Source organism: Canis lupus, chromosome 25, assembly GCF_003254725.2.
Source record: "Canis lupus dingo isolate Sandy chromosome 25, ASM325472v2, whole genome shotgun sequence".
In the NCBI taxonomy this organism is placed as follows: Eukaryota; Metazoa; Chordata; class Mammalia; order Carnivora; family Canidae; genus Canis; species Canis lupus.
Window position 1 is genome coordinate 40,484,656 of NC_064267.1, and position 20,615 is coordinate 40,505,270.

At 38.9% G+C, this 20,615-nt stretch overlaps 1 protein-coding gene and 1 long non-coding RNA gene across 2 annotated transcripts in view; one reads left to right on the plus strand and one right to left on the minus strand.

Moving 5' to 3' along the window:
* The window catches only part of LOC112669833 (thiamine transporter 2-like), a 77,088-nt gene that overhangs the window by 44,104 nt on the left and 12,369 nt on the right, over positions 1-20,615 (minus strand). The window contains exons 4-7 of the mRNA XM_049101400.1: positions 13,997-14,160; positions 10,970-11,783; positions 6,889-7,083; positions 772-911 (exon numbers count right to left, since the gene is read on the minus strand). Coding sequence (XP_048957357.1) covers positions 772-911; positions 6,889-7,083; positions 10,970-11,783; positions 13,997-14,146 — 1,299 coding nt within the window. The 5' untranslated portion in view covers positions 14,147-14,160. The remainder of the gene's footprint in view (positions 1-771; positions 912-6,888; positions 7,084-10,969; positions 11,784-13,996; positions 14,161-20,615) is intronic.
* Positions 1,080-14,286, plus strand: LOC125753671 (uncharacterized). The gene is made up of 3 exons (XR_007406026.1): positions 1,080-1,202; positions 5,571-5,647; positions 14,038-14,286. It is a non-coding gene; the product is annotated as an uncharacterized LOC125753671 (long non-coding RNA).

Consider the following 20,615-nt stretch of genomic DNA (forward strand, 5'->3'; position numbering starts at 1 on the left):
TGTAAGATTGAACATTTTGTCCATGAGATTGAGTAGGCTTATGAAATTTGTGAGCTAAGCATTAATAAGGTTGAATTTTAGCTATGGCAAGAAAAACCTGTGGAGCTTTGGGTAACGAGAGCCACTTCAGCTGGAATGACTTTTTGGGTCTATTTTAGGTAGTGCTTTCATTCTTTCACCTGCTTAATGAAAAGGTCACCTGTTTAATGAAAAAGTTTCCTAAAAAATAGAATGTATCTGAACTACATCATATTTATATAAAATTATAAAATTTTATAAAAAATTATAAATTATATAAATATATAAATTATGTAAATTTATATATTATTTATAAAATAAATTTATAAAAATTATAAAATTATTCCATTGAAGACACCATGCTAAATGAAGACAAGGCAGAAACAAAAGGCTATTGGTTCTATAATTTCATTTATATGACTTTCTAAAATGAAAAAGCTTTAGGGATAGAAAACCAATGTGTGGGTTGCTGGGGGGTACTGTGGAGAAAGGCAGCTAATGGCAAAGGGGCACTGTCTGGGTGAAGGCGTTGTATTTGATTTTCATGTGGTGGTGGCTACATAGCTTTTTCCCCCCAAATTAATAGAACTGTATATAAATTTATTTATATGTCAATTTATTGTATGAGAATTATATCTCAGCAAGTCCAATTACTATGTCTAATAATATGTGTGTGTGTGTGTGTGTGTGTGTGTGTGTGTAGTTTTCAAAATATGCCTCTGTGTCAATGAAGACACAGAGGTATGCACTTACCTGTATGCTGACCGGAAGCCCCAGTCCCTGGTTGTCAACCACAGCTACAGTAATGACAGTCTGGATCACCAGGGCAATGAAGGTGTTGATTCCGAACACCAGGGCATAGCGTTCCACGCTGAGATTAACAGCAATCTGAAATCTAACAGTGTACAAATGGAAAGAGTTTTGAAAGCACACTATGTGGGTTTTTATTTTATTTTTTTAAAGATTCTTTATTCATTTGAGAGAGAGAGAGAGAGAGAGAGAGAGAGAAAGCAGAGAGAGAACATATGAGCAAGGGAGGGGGTGGCAGAGGGAGAGGGAGACACATATCCTTGCTCACCAGGGAACCCTACACAGGACTCGATTCCAGGATCCAGGACCCTGGGATCATGACTCGAGCTGAAGGCAGACGCTTAACCCACTGAACCACCCAGGCACCCTCATAGGTAAGCTTTTAAATACAGAGAAGGGAATTGTGTTGTTCCCAAGATTTGGCTCCCCTCAGGAAGCCCAGGCCTCTGTTGGCAGTCTCCTGCTAAAAAGCTCTTCCAGCAGAGAAAAAGGAACAAGGGTAAGTGGCATAGTGAAGTGTTATATTTTAACATTCCATGAGATGTGATATATTATGAGAATTTAAAACTAATTAACCTTTTCTAAAATTAAACCAAATATTCCAAATGTTCTGCAATAAGGGAACACTGAACATTATCGGACGTGGATATGGTGTAGGAGTCACTTTTTAACCTAGACATATCAATGAATAAATCAAAAGTCAATCTGATGAGTTTTTACTTATTTGTAGGCTGTTCACCGCATCGTTGACTGTCTACATTAGAAGTTTCAGAGTCTAATAGGTAAATTTTTTTTTCTAGAAAACACACAAATTATTTTCTTTCACAGTCAAGTCAATCTGGCAATTAGTTCATTTTGAATTGGTTGGTTTTTAAAATTTAGTCAGGCAAGACTGACATACATACATTTGAATTCTTCCATCTAATTCAGCTAAAATACTTATGACTCGAATTTATTCAAAAATAAGAAAACAGAGGCACCTGGGTGGCTCAGTCAGTGAAGCATCTGCCTTCGGCCCAGGGTCCTTGGATCCAGCCCTGTGTGGGGTCCCCTGCTCAGTGGGGAGTCTACTTCTCCCTCTCCCCCTGTCTTCCCACACTACTCATGCTCTCTCTCTATAGTCTCTCAAGTAAATAAATAACTAAATAAATAAGTAACTAAATAAATAAATAAAATTTTAAAAAATACAGAAGCAAATGGAAAGTTTTAACTATGGGTTTTAACATCCCTTCCCCAAATCATCATATTAAAAGACAAATATAAGCATTTAAAAATCATGTGATTCAATGAAAATGTATTATTTCAGTGAAAAAATTACCAACTAAACATAACAAAACCTATAAATAACCCTAGATTCCACAAAGTGAATATAACACGTGGTCCAAATGGGCCTTATAATTTCAGGGGTTCCTTGCTCAGCTAACAATTTTTTCCTCTGGAAAAAAATATTACACTACATAGATGCTCTTAAAACCTAGATTACATCAAACGGCAGATTCCCTTTCAGTATGCAAATTATTTCAGATTGGAATCTTGATTTAATCAGTACAGATGCTTAAACAATGCATCAGCAATTACTTGGTTTTGGATAAGACCTTTATATGTGGGGGGTTCATATGGAGTCATAATGCTGACGTCAGGCTGAGGGTGGCATTGAATCCTAAGATTTTTCAGTCTAAGCCCAAAAAGTATTTCTCCAGGTAACTGAAATGACAAGGAATCATACTGTCTAAAATTTTATTTCAAAGCTCTTCCTGAGTCATAAAACTATGATGCAGAGTACACTGCTCAGGGCTAATATACTCTTGGAAAGAGAATTATATTCATGTTCTTCTGTTAGGCATTTTTTAGCATTCAATACACATGAGCCTCTGGGATAGTCTGTAATTTAAAGATTGAACCAATTTGAAATTTTATTTGATCATTTACGTTCCATGTATCATGACATTATGGGATTGGTGTTTACCAATTTACCCTATAACTCAAAGGAAAGTAATAGGAACAATTTATAAAGCATTAAAAAACACATTATTTTGTGCCAATATAAAAATAGAATGGTTAAATTAAAAAGATCAATAGCTCAAAGTTACTATTCTTTATGTTGTATTATTGTATTTGTTCATTGCTTTTTTTTTTTTTTCAAGAAATGCTAACCAAATGTTTATCATGAAGCAAGGATAAGTATCGGGGCATACCAATGAATAAGCATGATTTTTCCCCTCACAGAGCTTACACTTCAACAGGGAATACGTAACTGAACCCAGACAACTGCTTTGACTAATATTTAATTAAATTTATCAGTTTTTATCATGAAAAAGAAGTAGAAAAATATCTTCTTTTATAGACTAATCATATTTTTTTAATATGAACTTCTTGTATCACATGATGGTTGAAACCATGGATGGTTGATCATAGAATTTCTTCCAAATCTGAACACTAACGCTTTACATTAGAAATACATTTATCCTACATGTACTAAATTTATTTTAAAATTTTCTTAGAAGTTAGAATAGTAAAAAGACGTGAATGAAGTTACAGAGACTGGATTCACCTACAGATGATATTCTATCAGTATTCTGAAGCTGGACATGGGAGTGATAATTTCATTTAGCACCAAATTTGAGAGATCTATGAGGTCAAGTTCTTTTCTTTGCCCCACTATGAGTGTATATCCTGACACTAAGATCAATCATGTGACTGAATTGATAAACTAGATGAAAGACGATCACTGAGCTTTATGTAGAATGTTCTGTACATATTGTCTGGGAAAAGCTTGACCATCAGCATATGAATTCCATCTTCACGGCCTCCCAGAATCTCAGCATTCTTATTATTCATGTGGCTTAACCCTCTACTTCCTCATATCTGTGATAAATCACTCTGAGAATTTCTTAACACACCAAAACATTTTGGTTGATTGAGTTTTCCTGAACTATCTATATTCTGACAGTTAATCTTACTATTTTTTTTCCAGATTTTCCTATTTGGTTCTTTAGAAGAACAATATTGACTTGCTTCATGGTATGCAATAGAAATGCAGATGGCTGTGAGCCAATATGTTCTGAAATATTCAAGAATAATATACTTTTACTTTTTCACTGTGTGGAAGCTGTGGTCAGTACAAATAACTCTGAAAAATTATTTTTACTAATTTTCAAGTTCTCCATCTTCCTAAATGTAGCCATGGAGCAGTAAACCAAACTAATTTAGGTTTGGCTTGAGTCCTTTTTCCTAATCGAGAGTTAGATTGCTAAGAGAAAACAAAACATTTTGAATAATTTCTAACATAAAAGTGGGGGAAGGTAGAGATCTCCTTGTTAGTATGCTGAAGATCAGAAAAGACTGAAATAACAATAAGAAAATAACAGGATAAACCAAAAATCATACTATTCCATAAAGAAAACATAAGTATAGTTAAATTGCCGAAAATCAAATAAACCAGAAAATCCTAGAAGTAGCCAAAAGTAAAATTCTCATCACATTTAGTGGAACAACAATGAGAATGACAATGAACTCCTTAATGCAAGCTGGAAGACAATGGAATAATAAATCTTTAAAATGCTGAATGGAAAAAAACCCCCACCACTATTGACTTAGAATTCCAATCAGCAAAAATATACTTAAATGACAATAAAATGTATTTTCAAATAAAATTTGAGAGAAATTATTCACCAGGAGGTTCACACTACAAGAAATGTTAAAGGAAGTTTTCAGGCTGAAGGGAATCAACAGTAAAAGGAAACATGGATCTATAAAAAAAAAAAAGAAAAAAAAAGAAAAAAAAAGAAAGAAAACTATTGGGAATGGCAAATCTATGAGCAAATTATTTTTTTCTTGTCTTAATTTTTAAAAATATAATTTTCTGTTTAAAGCAAATAGAATAATAATGTACTGTAGCATTTATAACAGAAACTGAAGTGAAATCTATAAAACAGTACAAGGGACAGGGAGTAAATGGAATTATGTAAAGTATTTATACACAAAGTAGTATAATATTAATTTAAGAAAAACTGATGGGTTAAAAACCTAATCCTACTAAAAACATAAAGACTTAGCCAAGGAAAACAAATAGAAGAAATAAAAATGGAATTAAAAAGAAAGCTCAAAAAAACCCAAACAAACAAAAAGAAAGCTCAATTAACTTCAAAAGAGGGATAAAGACAAATGAACAATTGGGACAAATAGTAAAGAAATAACAAACTTGTGGAGTTAACCCCAATTGTAAGTTACATGGAGTTCACAGGCGAGTTTCTTTAATGTGTAAATTAATGATTTAAATGAATGTTTGAGTTTCTTGGATATATAAATTAAATTAATGCTTTTGATCAAATTTGGGAACTTTTTGGCCATTGCTTCTTTACAGGTGTTTTTTTTCTTCCTCTTTATGTTCTCTTCTTCTGGGACTTCATAATGCATATATTGATATATTTTATGGTGTTCCATAGGCCTCTAAGAAAAGTTTAAATCCAAAGAGCATGCCAAAATTATGCAGCTGATAATGTTAAGTCGAGGAAAAATATTTTCAGATGTTTGCTTTATCCATGATCCACTTTCTAATTAAAATTAAACATATTACCACACAGGAAATGATGAGTAACACCTACCTAATCCTTTTAGATATTCTCTAGGCAGCATTCATCACTTCTCTTAGCTCATTTTCTTTCTTTTTTAATTAATTGAGATAAAATATTCTCTATGTTTAAACTGCTGTATGATTTAACATTTATTATCTTTATATGTAGTTTTATAGAACAGCTTCACTTCTACAACTGCCCTGAAACTATTTGAAGAAACAGATGTGCTGTGATTTTTCAAGCAGGTAGGGAAAATTGGGAGTGAAAACTAAACTGAATCACTATTAGATACAATCACATCTTATTTTGTTATTAAATAAAACAAAACCAAAGCAGAGAAATTGGAACAATGGTACGCTGTTGGTGGGAATATAAAATGGTGCAGCCACTATGGGCAACAGTATGGATGTTCCTGAACAAATTAAAAATAAGACAACCAGGCACCTGGGTAGCTCAGTGGTTGAGCATCTGTCTTTGGCTCAGGTCATGAACCCAGGATCCAGGATTGAATCCCACATCGGTCTCCCTGCGAGGAGCCTGCTTCTCCCTCTGCCTGTGTCTCTGCCTCTCTCTCTCTCTCTCTCTCTCTCTCTGTGTCTCTCATGAATAAATAAATAAAATCTAAAAAAAAATAAAAAAATAAAAATAGGATGACCATACAATCCAGAAATTCACACTTCTGAGTATTTATCCAAAATAGTTGAAACCAGAACTTAGGAGAAATATGAGCACCCCCATGTTTGTTATACTGCTATTCACAGTAGCCAAGATATGACAACAACCTAAATGTCTATAGATGGATTAATTAATAAAGAAAATGTAGTACATATATGCAATTGACTATTAGCCTTTAAAAAGAAGGAAATCCTGCCATATGCAACAACATGGATGAATCTTGGGAACACTAAATAGGAGGACAAATGTTGCATGATTCCATTTATATGATGTATCTAAAATAATCAAATTTATAGAAGCAAATAATAGAGTGGTGGTTTCCAGGGGCTGAGTAGAGGGGAAAATTAAGTTGCTACTTAATGTGTATAAATATGTATCTTTCAGTCATGCAACATAAATAAGTTCTAGCAGTCTGAAGTACAACATCATGCCTAGAGATAAGAATCTTGTAATACCTACTTAAAAATCTGCTAAGAGGGATAGATCTCATGCTAAGTGTTTAAAAAAAGACTACAAAAGAAAAAATTAATAAAATTACTCCATTAAATAAGTACAGTATAAAAACATTAAAAATCAAAACCTCAGAGTATATCATTGTTTATTAGTTGTGAGAACTTTGAATGATTTTTACTGGGTTAATAACCCTAATCGAGTCCCAAGAGAAAGTCAGTTAAAATAAGAATATAGTTCTGTTGTGTCTTATTTTAAACATTAAATATAACATTGCAAATGCTATTCAGAAGAACTGGAAGAATGAATAAATAAATCTGTCTCGTTGCTTCAGATTTAGATCAAGAAATGATAAATACTTATGCTGCTATTGTTATGAGAAGCATGTAACTTGACTTGAAGATCAAAAAACCAGCATAGCACACCCAAATATTAGTCGTGTAATGCATGAGAAATAGAGAACCTGCATCTGCAGCTGAGAATATCGCCAGGGCCAGCTCTCCCAGGAGATCCCAGTTGACTTTCACACAGCCTGCTGTGAAGGCAGCCAGAGCCCCTGGAAAGAAAGGAACCGATGTATAGTACAACCTGTCATCCACACGTAACAAAGTAGGGCACCATTTTGTTAAAATTCACATTGGATAGACATTGAAGCATTTCCAGGCTATGGTAAAACATGTTGACTTATTGTGAACTTGGATTGAATGAAAATCACTTGATCTAGTTCTGTGAAGTGTACATATCTTTTTCTCTTAAAGTTTGAAATAGACCAGCTGAATTTGGGTTTCCATAAATCACAGACTGGAACGGCCCCATAGAGGCCATTTTTCTTTCTTTCTTCTTCCCTTTGAGGAGATAAAACTCGGGTTCAGAAATCTGATGTCAAACAAAAACCAAACCAGACTTTGATAGGAAGAGGCTTTATTCAGAAGAAAGACTTGCAATAGGGAGAACGCTGTGATTGCCAAAATCTGCAAGCATCTTGAAATCAAATAGAAAAAGGGTTTTCTTTTGTAAGGGCACTTCTCTGTAGGGCAAGTAGACATAAGCAAGATCTTTGGAGAGGAAGCTGGACAAGCAAGGGGAAATGATCAGTGGAAACGGACAGGAAAGTGTCCTGCTGTGGTCAGTCAATTTTCCGGAGAAGCTGATGGGGGGCTGGGGCACATTCCATACTATGTTGTGTTTACTCAGAGTTGGGGCAAGCAAAATGTGAGGCGTCTATAATAAGGAGAGGAGCCTGACTCAAGTTCAGTCAAGACAAAGCACAGTGTAAGGAATGGTCATTTGTGAATACTTGGTGACCAAGTGAGGCATCAAGTTCTTCAAATTGAATGCCAGTCCTTGCTACCATGTCCTTCTCTGTGCCCATGCTATGAATGCTCTAGCAAGGAGGGATTCTCTTTCTCTGTCCTTACCTCTGTTTTCTCTATCTTCTCTATAACATCGATTTGAAAATGTCTTCAAATCCCTGAAAGATACGAAACCTTTTTTCAAGAATTCTCTCCTTACAATTTCCCCTCATTTGTTAGTTTAATCATTCCCCTCTTTATTTGCTGACTCATTCCTTCACCTACCCACCCATCAAACACTTTTGAGCTTCTCTGTGGGAAAATATGGTGGTCAACTTTGGATCCTTGCTCTTGAAAATAATATAGCCTACTGGAGAAATTGGATTTATCAATTTATAGTTTTAATAGTGTGATAAGGATTGTAAAAGTGCTGACCCCAACTCAAATTTAAACTAACTATAACCTAGTGGTTCTCCCAAGGGAATTTTTGCCCTTCAGGGGACAGATGGCACTATTTGAAGACAACTTTGGCTGCCATGACTTGGCAGGGGTAGTGTTGGTGTTGGTGGTAGTATGCTAAGGGGATCTAGAGGGTTGAGACCAATGATGCTGTGGGACATCTTACAATGCATATGACAGGCCCCAGGACAAAGAGTTTTCCCGCCCAAAATGTCAATAATGCTGAGGATGAGAAAATTGACCCAAGCCCTATATGTAGTCACAAGACATATGCCAGGACAAATTCATTTAATAATGCTCATTATGTAGACATGCTTTATGATGTATACATTGTGCCGTGAATGAAGCAATCAATTGTCAGGTTTCCTGCTACCCTTAGCTTTCTTTCTTAAAGAAAGAAGGCTTAGGCCAGCAGACCAGTCCTTCTTCACCTGGTTCTGCCTAAAAATTTGACACTAATTAGGGTCCTCCCTATCACAAAGAGACTAAAGAAATATTATATTTAGAAGGCTTTTAAAGAATTAATTTTATGAACCTTTTACCTTTTCTACAGATGCCCTCAGTAAGGGCACATTATCTGAAGAGAGGATTTTTTTTTCTCCCCTTTCCTGAGGAGCAAGTCCTTAGGGAGGAAGTGGATTTAAGGTAAATAAATCCTAGAACAGGTTTCTAGGAGTCAAAATGGAATTTTTAGAAAGGGAAGTCAGAAGAATATTACCTCAACAATGGACCCTGAAATGTTCAACAAATATGTGGGTGTGGAACACCCCAACTTCAAAAATATTATCTTCAAAGTCTTATTTGATGTGAAAGCTTTGTTATGTCAGGAAAATCCATGTGCATTGTTGGGCTCACTTCAAAGCTAGCTCTGGGCTCTACCCTTTGGACTTTAGAGCATTAACTCTGTGTCAGCCCATCGTCCCTCCTTCTCTTCACCTCACTCTCTTTGGAAAAGAATTTCAAACTTCACAAACTATGTTCTGGGGGAAATGAAGCATGCAGGGACAAGAATCTAGGAAGCCCCAAACCACTATAGCTTCTCAACCAGGAGGGAAGTTTTTGGAAAGTAGAAAGCCTAGGACAAGGTTGAAGGGTGAAGCCTGTAGCAGAAGCTAGAAAACCTCCTTCCCCCAGAGACCTACTCAAAGTCACTCAGTCTCACTGCCTCATCCTCTTGGTCAAAATGCAATATCAGAAATCCGCCTATAGGTAAATAAGGTTGAAGCAGACGCTTACCAGTCAGCTCAAGAGGAAGCAGTAAATGCTCAGGAACATACATATCCTCTTGGAGGGCCTGTCTCACCCACCATATCACCTCCCGCCCCCCACCTGCCTTTCTCCTTTTCTATTACACTTTGTCTTTTACAGCCATTTTCTCCACAGGCAAGGATTACTATTTGTTAGTGGCTACCGTGGAGGGTCACAGTTCTTACTGGTTCATACTGATGACAAATGAATGAAAGTATATAATGTAGGAAAGGGCAGAGAGAAAATTATACAAGATAATACAATAACCTCGCTGTATAGAAGAGATGGGATGGAAGATTGTAAGAATCCAGTCTGGAGTCACTATTATTCTAACAAATATCTGGATATGGTAAGGAATGAGGAAGCTGAGTCCGGGAAATAATCTTAATCAGAAGACAGCAAGCTTTGCCAAATCCCTACATGTAGAGTTAAGGAGAGATATAAATATATTATTTAAGTTGTCTCAATGGGAACTTTGAAATGATAAAGTAGCTCCTAGAATAGATTTCAAATATCTTTGGCCACAGTCTGAAAAAGGAATATATTTTATATGTCCACTAGTACATACATATGAGTATGTAAACAGAATTTTCACAAAATAGAACTTATCCTTATAAGCCACAATGTATTCTATTCTAAATTTTCTATTCTGTTCTTTTTTTAAAGCCACATTTTAAAAAAGATTTTATTTGTTTATGACACAGAAAGAGAGAGAGGCAGAGACACAGGCAGAGGGAGAAGCAGGCTCCATGAGGGAGCCTGATATGGGACTTGATCCCAGGATTCCAGGATCACACCCTGGGCGGAAGGCAGGTGCTAAACCACTGAGCCACCCAGGTGTCCCTGTTCTGTTCTTTGATTTAAAAATGCTGGTCAGAAATCCACTACATTGATTTCAAGATCTTTACTCTATAAAGGGCTGGGTAGTAAATATTTTAGGCATGTGGATCCCATAGCCTTCTTTGTTTTTATTTGGTTGCTTGCCTGGATTTGTTATTTTTACAACCCTTGTCATATATTATTTTTTCTCTTACAACCTCTTAAAAATGTAAACTTTTAGCTCTGGTGGGCATGAGCCATTGTTTGCCACTTCTATTAATGGTTTGCAAACTGTAGTTTCTAAAGACCAGAGTTACAGAGCAGTTAGAGAGGAAAGTGATGAGATAGCTTAACCTTAAAGCATTCAACTCTTTATGGCCAAACCAGGTTCAGCCAATGGGACACAAATTTGCAGTCCCTGTTTATATGGATTGGTAAAACTTTATCTTCCATGGATAGCTATGTCAATCTTCCCTTATGTTCATTCCCTCTTTTAAATTTTGTGGCAAAAATTCTTTTCTTTTTTGGTATTCAGTGTTGAAATCACTACAACCAATCGACCTAAGACTATGATTTGGAAGACTATCTCTCCTGCACATCGAAAAGATAGTCTGGTATACCGACCTCCAAAGGTTGCCAGGGCTTCTACTGCTCCATTATAGATTGTAGAACTTTGGGATGGTGCCTTGTAATCCCACAGGATTTGGACATAGTTCAAAACCTGGTTAAAACCTGCTGTGGAGAAGGCCCACCACAGGGACCAGTAAAAAAGATGCTTTGAGGAGTAACAACCCTTCAGATCTTGGAACCACTGCACAAAAACTCTCAAAGTTACATTTCCTGGCTTTGGAGTGCTCAATGGACCATCATCTTGGTTCCTTGAAAGGGTGAATATTTCTTGGTAGACTGGTTTGTGATCCGTTTGCGGTTCCTCTAAGAAAGCATCTTTTCCTGGTGGCTTTGGAGGAGTTTCTTTGCTGGGTTTTGCATGAAAAAACATGCTCTTCTTAGGCATTGGTAGGAAAAGTGAGAAAAGAAAGGCCACACAGACAGAGGCCAAGGATATGACATTGAGGTAAAAGTACGATACGTTGGCCAGGGACACCAGGAGCTGGGCCAGCACCGAGGCCGCTGTGTAGGCCACAAGTGTGATGCTCCTGCAGTAGCCACTCACTTTCTGATAGTGCTCCGGGCTGACCACGCTATAAATGTAGGCATAGTAGGCCACCTCGGTGGCAGAGACCATCCCATAGAAGAACTCTAGCACCTGCATGGCTCTTAATCCTTGACCAAATACAAGCAACAACCAGGTGATGATGAAGCTGATCCCTTGCAGGATAATGACTGGTTTGTAGCGAACGTAGTCGGTGAGGATGAACACGGGGAGCAGCAGCACCAGATAAGAGTATGTCCAAATTGGAAAGATCTCATTTGTGATCTGTAAGAGTAAATGGGGAGGGTGTGAGGACAAAAGCACCAGCAGTGAAACACACCATAGATCTCACAGGTATATATATTATCCAGATGACATGTATCCATCCTAGGACATATCGTTTGGCCCCACATCAATTTGATACTTCACATGAGTTTCTGACAATATGGTGGAAAGCTATGGGAGCTGAAATTCAAGGAAACAAAGTGCAAAAATCATAGATCTTCCTAACATGTGGGTTCCTTCCTCCAGATATAAAGAAAGAGCAGTTATTATTCTTAGTTATCTGGTTCTTTCATTTTTTATTTAAATATTTTTAAAATTTATTTATGAGAGAGAGAGAGAGAGAGAGAGAGAGGCAGAGACATAGGCAAAGGGAGAAGCAGGCTCCCGGCAGGGAACCTGACACAGGACTCGATCCCAGGACTCCAGGATGACATCCTGAGCCAAAGGCAGATGCTCAACCACTGAACCACCCAGGCATCCCTGCTTCTTTCATTTTTTAAAATGGAATGTGATCTACATAAGCCACTGAGGCTGGGAAAGAGGCCATAATGCATATGTTAGCCTTACCAGCTTTCCCAGGGCCGTGTAGGGCTGCTCGCTTGCTGTTGCCTGTCCTTTTAAAATAGTTTACCCTTCTTCAATAAGGTTAACAAGAATGTTTCAGTACTGGTTGAACCTGACCATATTTACCTTTGATTCACATCAGTATGTAAAACGTGCAGCTATCTAGAGATCATCTGGGTGACCAGAAACACATAGGCCAAATGACCAGTTCCAGACTGAATATCAGAAGAGGGAACACTAGTCTGTCTTCAGTTCTTCTGCATTCATGGCCTTTTTTTTCTTGGGCTGCTTTGGAGGAGCCATGAGAAACCCCTTAGTATGTCTCTGGTTTAAATCAGCTTTGGTCATGGTTTTCCAGGAAACACTGGTGGTATCAGCAAATCATCTGAGTCCACCAATAATACATAATTATTTTCGCTTCTGTAAGCGAGATCTATAGTGGATGGAAGATCATGTAAAGAAGGCTGGGGTGGGCCCTCTTAAATCTCTGTTCTTTCAGGGTCTCGCTGACCCTCTCAAATCCCAGGGTCTCAGATCACTGACATAAACCCACCAGTTTACTAAGCCTGAGAGTGTCCTTCATTTTGACCTACTCTGTGCCCTTACTCCTTGAGTTTTCAGGTCACCTTTTACCTAAATGTTCTTAGAGTTTGGTAGAACTTTATTCTGGATCTTCTTGACATTTAGGTGTAGTCACTAACCCAGCAAAAGCTACCTTCAAGATCTGTTTTTTGTGACTGGCTCTGGAGTATAAATCCAGCCCTGAGCTATCTCCCAGCCAAACCTCTTTGCACCTACTGGCATTCAAGATTGGCATGTGCTTTTTTTTTTTTTTTTTTTAATTGGGAAAGTGGTGGATTGGTTTAGAGGTCAGAATTTCCTTAGTTAGGGTGGAACATGAGGATGGTTTCTGGGAGAGGAAGGCCATGGGAGATACAACTGTGATGCCGCATTTGCTGAATAACCAGCCCGTAAAATGGGTGTGACATTTTTTCCCCTAGATAAATCGAATTGTGTGATCTTATTATTGCTCAGTGACTAAAGTGATGGTTCTCAAATGTTAGCATGTGTCAGATTCACCTGGAGGGTGTGTTAAAACAACCAGATTTTCAGACTCAGTAGTTCCAGGGCAGGGCCTATATATGGACATTTCTAACAAGTTTCCAAATGATGCTCTTGCACTGGTCTGAGGACCCCACTTTGAGAACCACTGACTCATAGGCTCCTTAGGATTAGATCCTCTGACCTAACTGAAAGCTAACAACAGCCTTAATATCGGTACATAAAGAGAAAAAAAAAAAAAGCTTCAGAGGATTTTTTTGCATATACTTTTTCCTAACTTTTTCCCCCCAAATCTTATACTATCCTCTAAGGTTTGTAGTTATAAGTAGGCATGGCTTTATTTTAGGTTCATGATAATTAGCAGTGACATCCTGGAGTATTGCTTTTGTACAGCTGACAGATTGTTTTGAAGCCACCACATTTTTGTGGTGGCGAAGTTTTATATTTTTACATGACAAATAGAAATCATTAAGGCCTATTTTTCACATTTGAGACTGTAAGGAGTGCTGATACTTTGCTCTTACCCAAGGCTTTAGACATTGTTCTAACAAGATATAAATCTAAGATAAGCATGTTACTAAACTTACCGCGCTGAGGCTTATATTTTTATCTGGTCCTGCTAAATAAGGTATGACAAATGGCTCTGATGGTTTCATCATTGAGAAGAATCCAAAGCAGCAGAGGTTTACTGTGGGAAAAACCCAAGAATGGCTTGGTGATGTCCGGCAACAATTCATGGATGGTTAACCTGCTGGAAGAAAAAGAAAAAAGCAAGTCAGAAGATTGATGGTTTCTTTTCATCAAATGTCCCCATGCTCCATTTGTCCTTTGGTCTTAAAAATGAAAACAGGAAAATCGTGGTGACAGTAAATATATATCACAGGTCAAAACACAGGGACTTGAGTCTTGTCTTTGGGTTTCTTGGTGTAAAGAGAATGGTAATGGTTACTTAAAAACACTGAAGCAAGGAGGTTAAGTTTCATGTCAGCTGGAATGGCGGGGTCACTGAGGAAAAAAAGTACACTCCCCAGTACGGCAAGCCTGTTGGTCATGCTCTCCCGTAATCTTTTACAGTAGAAAGAAGTCAGAGAATTTCTCCTCAGGCAGAAATCTTGGGCATTAGATAAGATTGGTGGAATTTTTTTTTTTTTTTTTTTTTTTTTTGGTGGTGGAATTTTGATAAACATAGTTGCTAAGCAAACATCTGCTTCATGCCCCCCATCATGAGCCTATTACCTTGTCGTGGTTGATGAACTGGAAATCCATTTTAATGAGTGCTTTTAACTGGTGAATAAAATAGCCTTTGGTTAGTGAAGATTTATAAAGCAGATAGACCCCTTGCTCTTTCTGAGAACCAAACTCAGGGTGAACCTTGGTTTAACATGAGAAGCTTCTAGTAATTTGAATTGTCATCTTCCCAAGTGGATTCATTTGTTTTTAATACCTCTCTTCAGAGGAATTACATGACATGTAGACAATATGGTGTCATGGATGAAATTTAACAGTACTCAGAAGTACTTTTCTGAGTTGATATTTAGCTCTTGCTCTGTTCCTATTTTTCCCCACCCCTGTTGCTAATACTGAAACCTGAGAACTTTTTTCGGGAGGATAAGCCTTACCCTCAGCTGACTGAGGGAAGACATGGGCAGCCTTTAGAAAGGCAATCCACTGCTCTGAGAGGACCACAATCGCTCAGTCACTCAGTCACTCAGTCATTGACCATTTCTTCCCTGAAGCTTCCAGACCCTCTCCATCTTCTCTCCCGCCTTAATCTCTGCTTCCTTTCAGTTACAGCCCAGGTGAGGCAGTATGGCGCGACAGTCAGAGGCAGGGCTCTGGAGACAATAGGGTCCAAATTCTTCTCTGCTACTTACAAGCATGTCAACTTTGGCCAGTTACTGGACCTTTTCGATACCTCAGATTTCTCATCTGTAAAATGGGAATGATAATACCTACCTCATGTTGTTTTGAAGATTACATGCATTAGCACACATTAGAACGATGCCAGTCAGTAAGCATACACTATGCATTCTGTAGAACGGATGGCTTTGGAAAGCACTAAGGTATGGACATGCACATCTGCTCGTTAGCCTGGCAGCTCCGTGGGGGCAGGGATTCATTGTCATCATGGAGTCTGGCATACAACCTTACACATCAGAGATCTCCTGGAAATGTTTGTTGAAAGTACAGCCATTGGACTGTACCCCAGTGGGGTTTTCTAATTGACCAGAACAATTCAAACAATAGTGAGGAGATATTTTCTAAGTGTTCTGGTTACGTAAATTTGTTCTGTGGAGTGGGAACAGCAAGCCACTGTTTGATTCTCAAGAATATGGAGGTTACTCTTTTTTTTCCCCTAAAGATTTATTTATTTGAGAGAGAGAGAGAGAGAGAGAGAGAGAAAGGGAGGGGGGAAGGGATAGGGAGAGAATCCCAAGGAGGACTTCCACCCCAACCCTGCTGAACGCGGAGCCTGATGTGGGGCTCGATCCCAGGACCCTGAGACCATGACCTGAGCTGAAACCAAGAGTCAGCCATTTAACCAAGTGAGCCCTATCCAGGTGCCCCTGGAGGTTGCTCTGGAACTAGTTTTGGAATAATGAAACGAGGATTCCCTGGTGAAAAGAACGAGGCCTTTGTAGTTGAGCAAATTCAAATCTTGAATCCACCTTTTGAGTTGTGTGAGCCCTGGACAAGTCTCTCAGTGGGCCAAGGGCTCAGTTGTCTTCACCTGTGCAGGTGGGTAACTTCTCATTCCCCACCAGATGTTGGCAGCCAGTTTGTTAAAGGAGGTTGAATTCAAAATGGGTGGACTGGTTGGTCTGACTAGAATATGGAAGCCATTACCACCACAACGGGAAGATTCACGTAACAAGGGATCATGTGGAGAAATAGCTACAAGGAATCCTCTTGATTGTGAAATCAGGACTACGGCTGCCAGGATGGGCTCCAAGTTTGCCCCCTGCTGGTGTCCTCACTTATTGCAAAAGGACAGTGTGTTTATTTTCTCAGTGGTGCTCTGACCGCATAGCCCCTCTGAAGCCATTGACACTCCTTTTGACCTGTGGACAACTTATGGCTCCCTAGGAAGAACTTTGAAGACCCCGGGTGTACACTGTTCCCTGATATGTGCTCTCCGCTGAGATTGAAGGGAGTGAAGAACCCAGTGTGAAAGATGCAAACTTTCCTTCCTTAGACCCCTTTTTCTAATTCCAAGCCATCTTTTCCCTTTTTGGAATGAATGGTGGAGTGATAGCTTTAAAAAGAGACAAATACCGAATTTACAATCTCAGTTACCCTAGTGGTATGATTGTTAATAGTTCAAGCAGGTGATAATTCTTAGTTGATTTTTAACCTGTTGCTTCAAAGGTCATTGCAAAGCAGTTAAAATGTTACCAAACAAACGATCCGATTTGCAATTAGTTATGTCAAAATGCAAACTTCTGGTCTTCCTGAGGCTGTTGGGTGCACTGACGCAGTGGTCTTCTGTTTCAGGACACAGATCTATCCCAGCTGCTTCAGGTGGGGGGTGTCTGTAGTGTCAGGGCTCTCGCTGCTTGAGGGGCTGGTGCACTGCCACGAGTGGGTGAGCATTTAATAAGTATCCCAGCTATTGCTGTGATGTGGACCTTCTGATGGATTTTTTTTCTGTTGTACTTAACATAGATGACTGAACTTACTCAAATTCCTTTGCCTCTCTGAGTCTCACTAGTTAAGAGAAGGTAACAGTGATCTACTTTAGTATTTGTGAGGAGTAAATGAGGTCAACAGGGAGAGGACTCGGGGCACTGCCCGGCATAGTAAACACCAGTGTCTTTCCCTGGCCTTTCTTTGAGAATCTGGTTTAGTTCCAGCGACCCAGGAAATCACACCACCAATAAATCACTGATAGAGGAACAGCTCATAATAGACCCGGCTAAGTAGAATCACTGATCATCAGTACACAAAGTAGAAATAACTTCAAAATGAATTTAAGAGAATAAGAAGACACTGAAAGAGTCAATCCACAGTTTAAGATTGCAAGGAAAACTGTTTCTTTAAGGAATTAAATTGTCTGAAAGCCCTTTATAAATACTAACTTACATAGGAGAGATCATGAGTCATACTCACTTGCCTTTTAATCAGACCTTTATGGTCTGCCATAAAGGGAACTCTTAATCAGTTTAGCTATGTTCTGCTCATAATACATGCTGTCCACACCTATACTTCTCCATCTAGATGTTTTACTAAATTCATTTGGAGTCTTCTCTAAATTAGTGAACACTTACTGTATGTAAAGATTTTATGTACACTTACTATAATTTTTAAAGAATTAAGAGAAAATGATCTCTATATTCCAGCTCACCATTACTCTGTATCAAAAGTATTTTTTTTTTTTTAATCTAGATGACTTAAATCAGCTTTCCAGGTCAACATTTTCCATCCGGACCTAGCTCTGCCCTTCCTTCCTTCCTTCCTTCCTTCCTTCCTTCCTTCCTTCCTTCCTTCCTTCCTTCTTTCCTTCCTTCCTTCTTTCCTTCCTTCCTTCCTTCCTTCCTTCCTTCCTTCCTTCCTTCCTTCCTTCCTTCCTTCCTTCCTTTCTTTTTTTCTCTTTCTTTCTTTTTTTTAAAGATTCTGTTTATTTATTCATGAGAGACACACACAGAGAGAGGCAGAGACACAGGCAGAGAGAGAAGCAGACTCCATGCAGGGAGCCCGATGTGGGACTTAATCCAAGGACTCCAGGATCATGCCCTGAGCGGAAAGCAGACGCTTAACTGCTGAGCCACCCAGGCATCCATAGGTCTTCCCATTCTAACGAGCTGTGTTGGCTAATACACACACAGACCACATGGCCCCATCATTTTTAATGGTGATTAGATAGCTTTCTTTCTGTTGACTTTCAGTGGTCACATCACTCATCTTGCTATTTGGATGCTATCAGGTATGACTAGGGACTCATTTCAATGGCGTGTTTCTCTTGCACCCAGAAAATCACAAGATTAATGAATTGTTGATACCAATGTTGGTACTGGGAAGTGATGTGGTGCTGTAACAAACATGCAAAAATATGGAAGTGGCTTTGGAACTGAATAATGGGTAGAGGCTGGAAGAATTTTGAGGTACTTGATAGAAAAATTTAGAATGCCGTGAAGAGATTGTAGATAGAAATATTGCCGTTAAAGGCAATTCTGTTGAGGGCTCAGAAAGAAGGGAGAAGTGCTATAGAGAAGGTGTCTATTGTCTTAGAGAAGACATATATCACCAGAAATAGAATGTTGCTAGAAACATGAATGCTGAAGGTGCTTCTGGTGATGTCTTAGAGGGGAAGGAAAAACATGTTATTCAACCCTGGAAGAAAGGTGCTTTTTGTTATAAAATCACAGAGAACATGGTTGAATTATGTTCTATTTTTGGAAGGAGAGTAGAACTTGTAAGCAATGAATCTGGACATTTTGAGGAGAGAATTCCAAGCAGTGCTGGAAGATGCAGCCTGGCTTCTCCTTGCTGCTTATAAAAAATGTGAGAGAAAAGAAAGAAATCAAGGAAGGAATGCCAAAGCAGAAAGGAGCCAGCACTCAATGACTGGGAAGATTCTCAGCCCATCTAGACAGCATACTTCATCCACAGCGCCAACAGTGTGGCTGGACAATCATTTGCTCAAGAACTCAGGTGTGTGGCTGATGGATCCAATCAACCATCTCAGTGGAAGCCAGAAATGGAGATGGGGTTATCCTGGAAAGCTTTGTGGAAGACCCACTTGTCTGATGATTTGGACCTCTGTGAATTGCATGGGAATCTGACAGGTCTTTGAGAATTTTATATCAGCATAATCACTACCACCCTGGACTAACAGGGGTAGAGGCAGCATGAAATGAAAAAAAAAAAAATGATTCTGAGGGCAGAGGCACAGATGCAGAAGTTTGGGCTGATGAGGCCCCCTCAGGCCAACAGGGTGAGGCTGCCATCCTGCAGGCCCAGAGGACAGAGCATAGAGCCACAGGGGATTATTCTCAGGTCTTGACATCTAATGGAACTTGCCCTGCTAGTTTTTAAGACTTCTTTGGGACTCATTACTCCCCTCCCTTTTTAAAAAAGATTTTATTTATTTATAGAGACACACAGAGAGAGAGGCAGAGACACAGGTAGAAGGAGAAGCAGGCTCCATGCAGGGAGCCCAATGTGGGACTCGATCCCGGGTCTCCAGGATCACGCCCTGGACTGAAGTTGGCACTAAACTACTGAGCCACCCAGGCTGCCCCTCATTACTCCCTTTTTGACTTCCAATGTCTCCTATTTGGAATGAGATTTTTCTACCCTATGCTGTGATATTGTATTTTTGTAAACAGATACCTTCTTTTCTGGTTCCACAGATGGAGGGGAATTTTACCAAAGGATGAATCATACCCTAGCTCTCACCCATTAGTGATTTATACAATTCAGAAGATGAAATTTCTGGACTCTGAATTGATGATATTTCGATGAGAGTCTGGATTTAGATTGGACACTGGGATGGTTAAGACATTTCAGAATGTTGGGAATGGGGTGAATATAATTTTGCATGTGGGAAGGATGTGAATTTTGGGAGGCCAGAAGGTGGACTCTTATGGGTTGAATTGTGTCCCTGCCCAAAAATATATTGATGTCCCAACCCCTTATACCTCAAAATGGAATTTACTTGGAAACAAGGTTGTTGCAGATGTAATTAGCTAAGATGACGTCATTCTAGAGTAGAGTGGGCCTTTATTTTATTTTATTTTATTTTGTTTTATTTTTAAAAAATATTTATTTATTTATTTATTTATTTATTTATTTATTTATTTATGATAGACATAGAGAGAGAGGCAGAGACACAGGAGGAGGGAGAAGCAGGCTCCATGCCAGGAGCCCGACACGGGACTCGATCCCAGGACTCCAGGATCATGCCCTGGGCCAAAGGCAGGTGCCAAACTGCTGAGCCACCCAGGGATCCCTGGGCCTTTATTTTAATATGACTGAGACGCTTATAAGGAGAGACACAGATACAAAGACCCACAGGGAGAAGGTGGCCATGTGACCACAAAGAAAGATTGGAATGATGCATCTACAAACCAAGTAACAGTAAGAATTGCCAGTAAACACCATAGGTTGGCAGAAGCAAAGAAAGCTCTCCCCCCCCCCCGCCCCGCCCAAAAAAGAAAGAAAGCTCTTCCCCTACAGCTTTCAGGGGGAGAAATAATCCTTTTA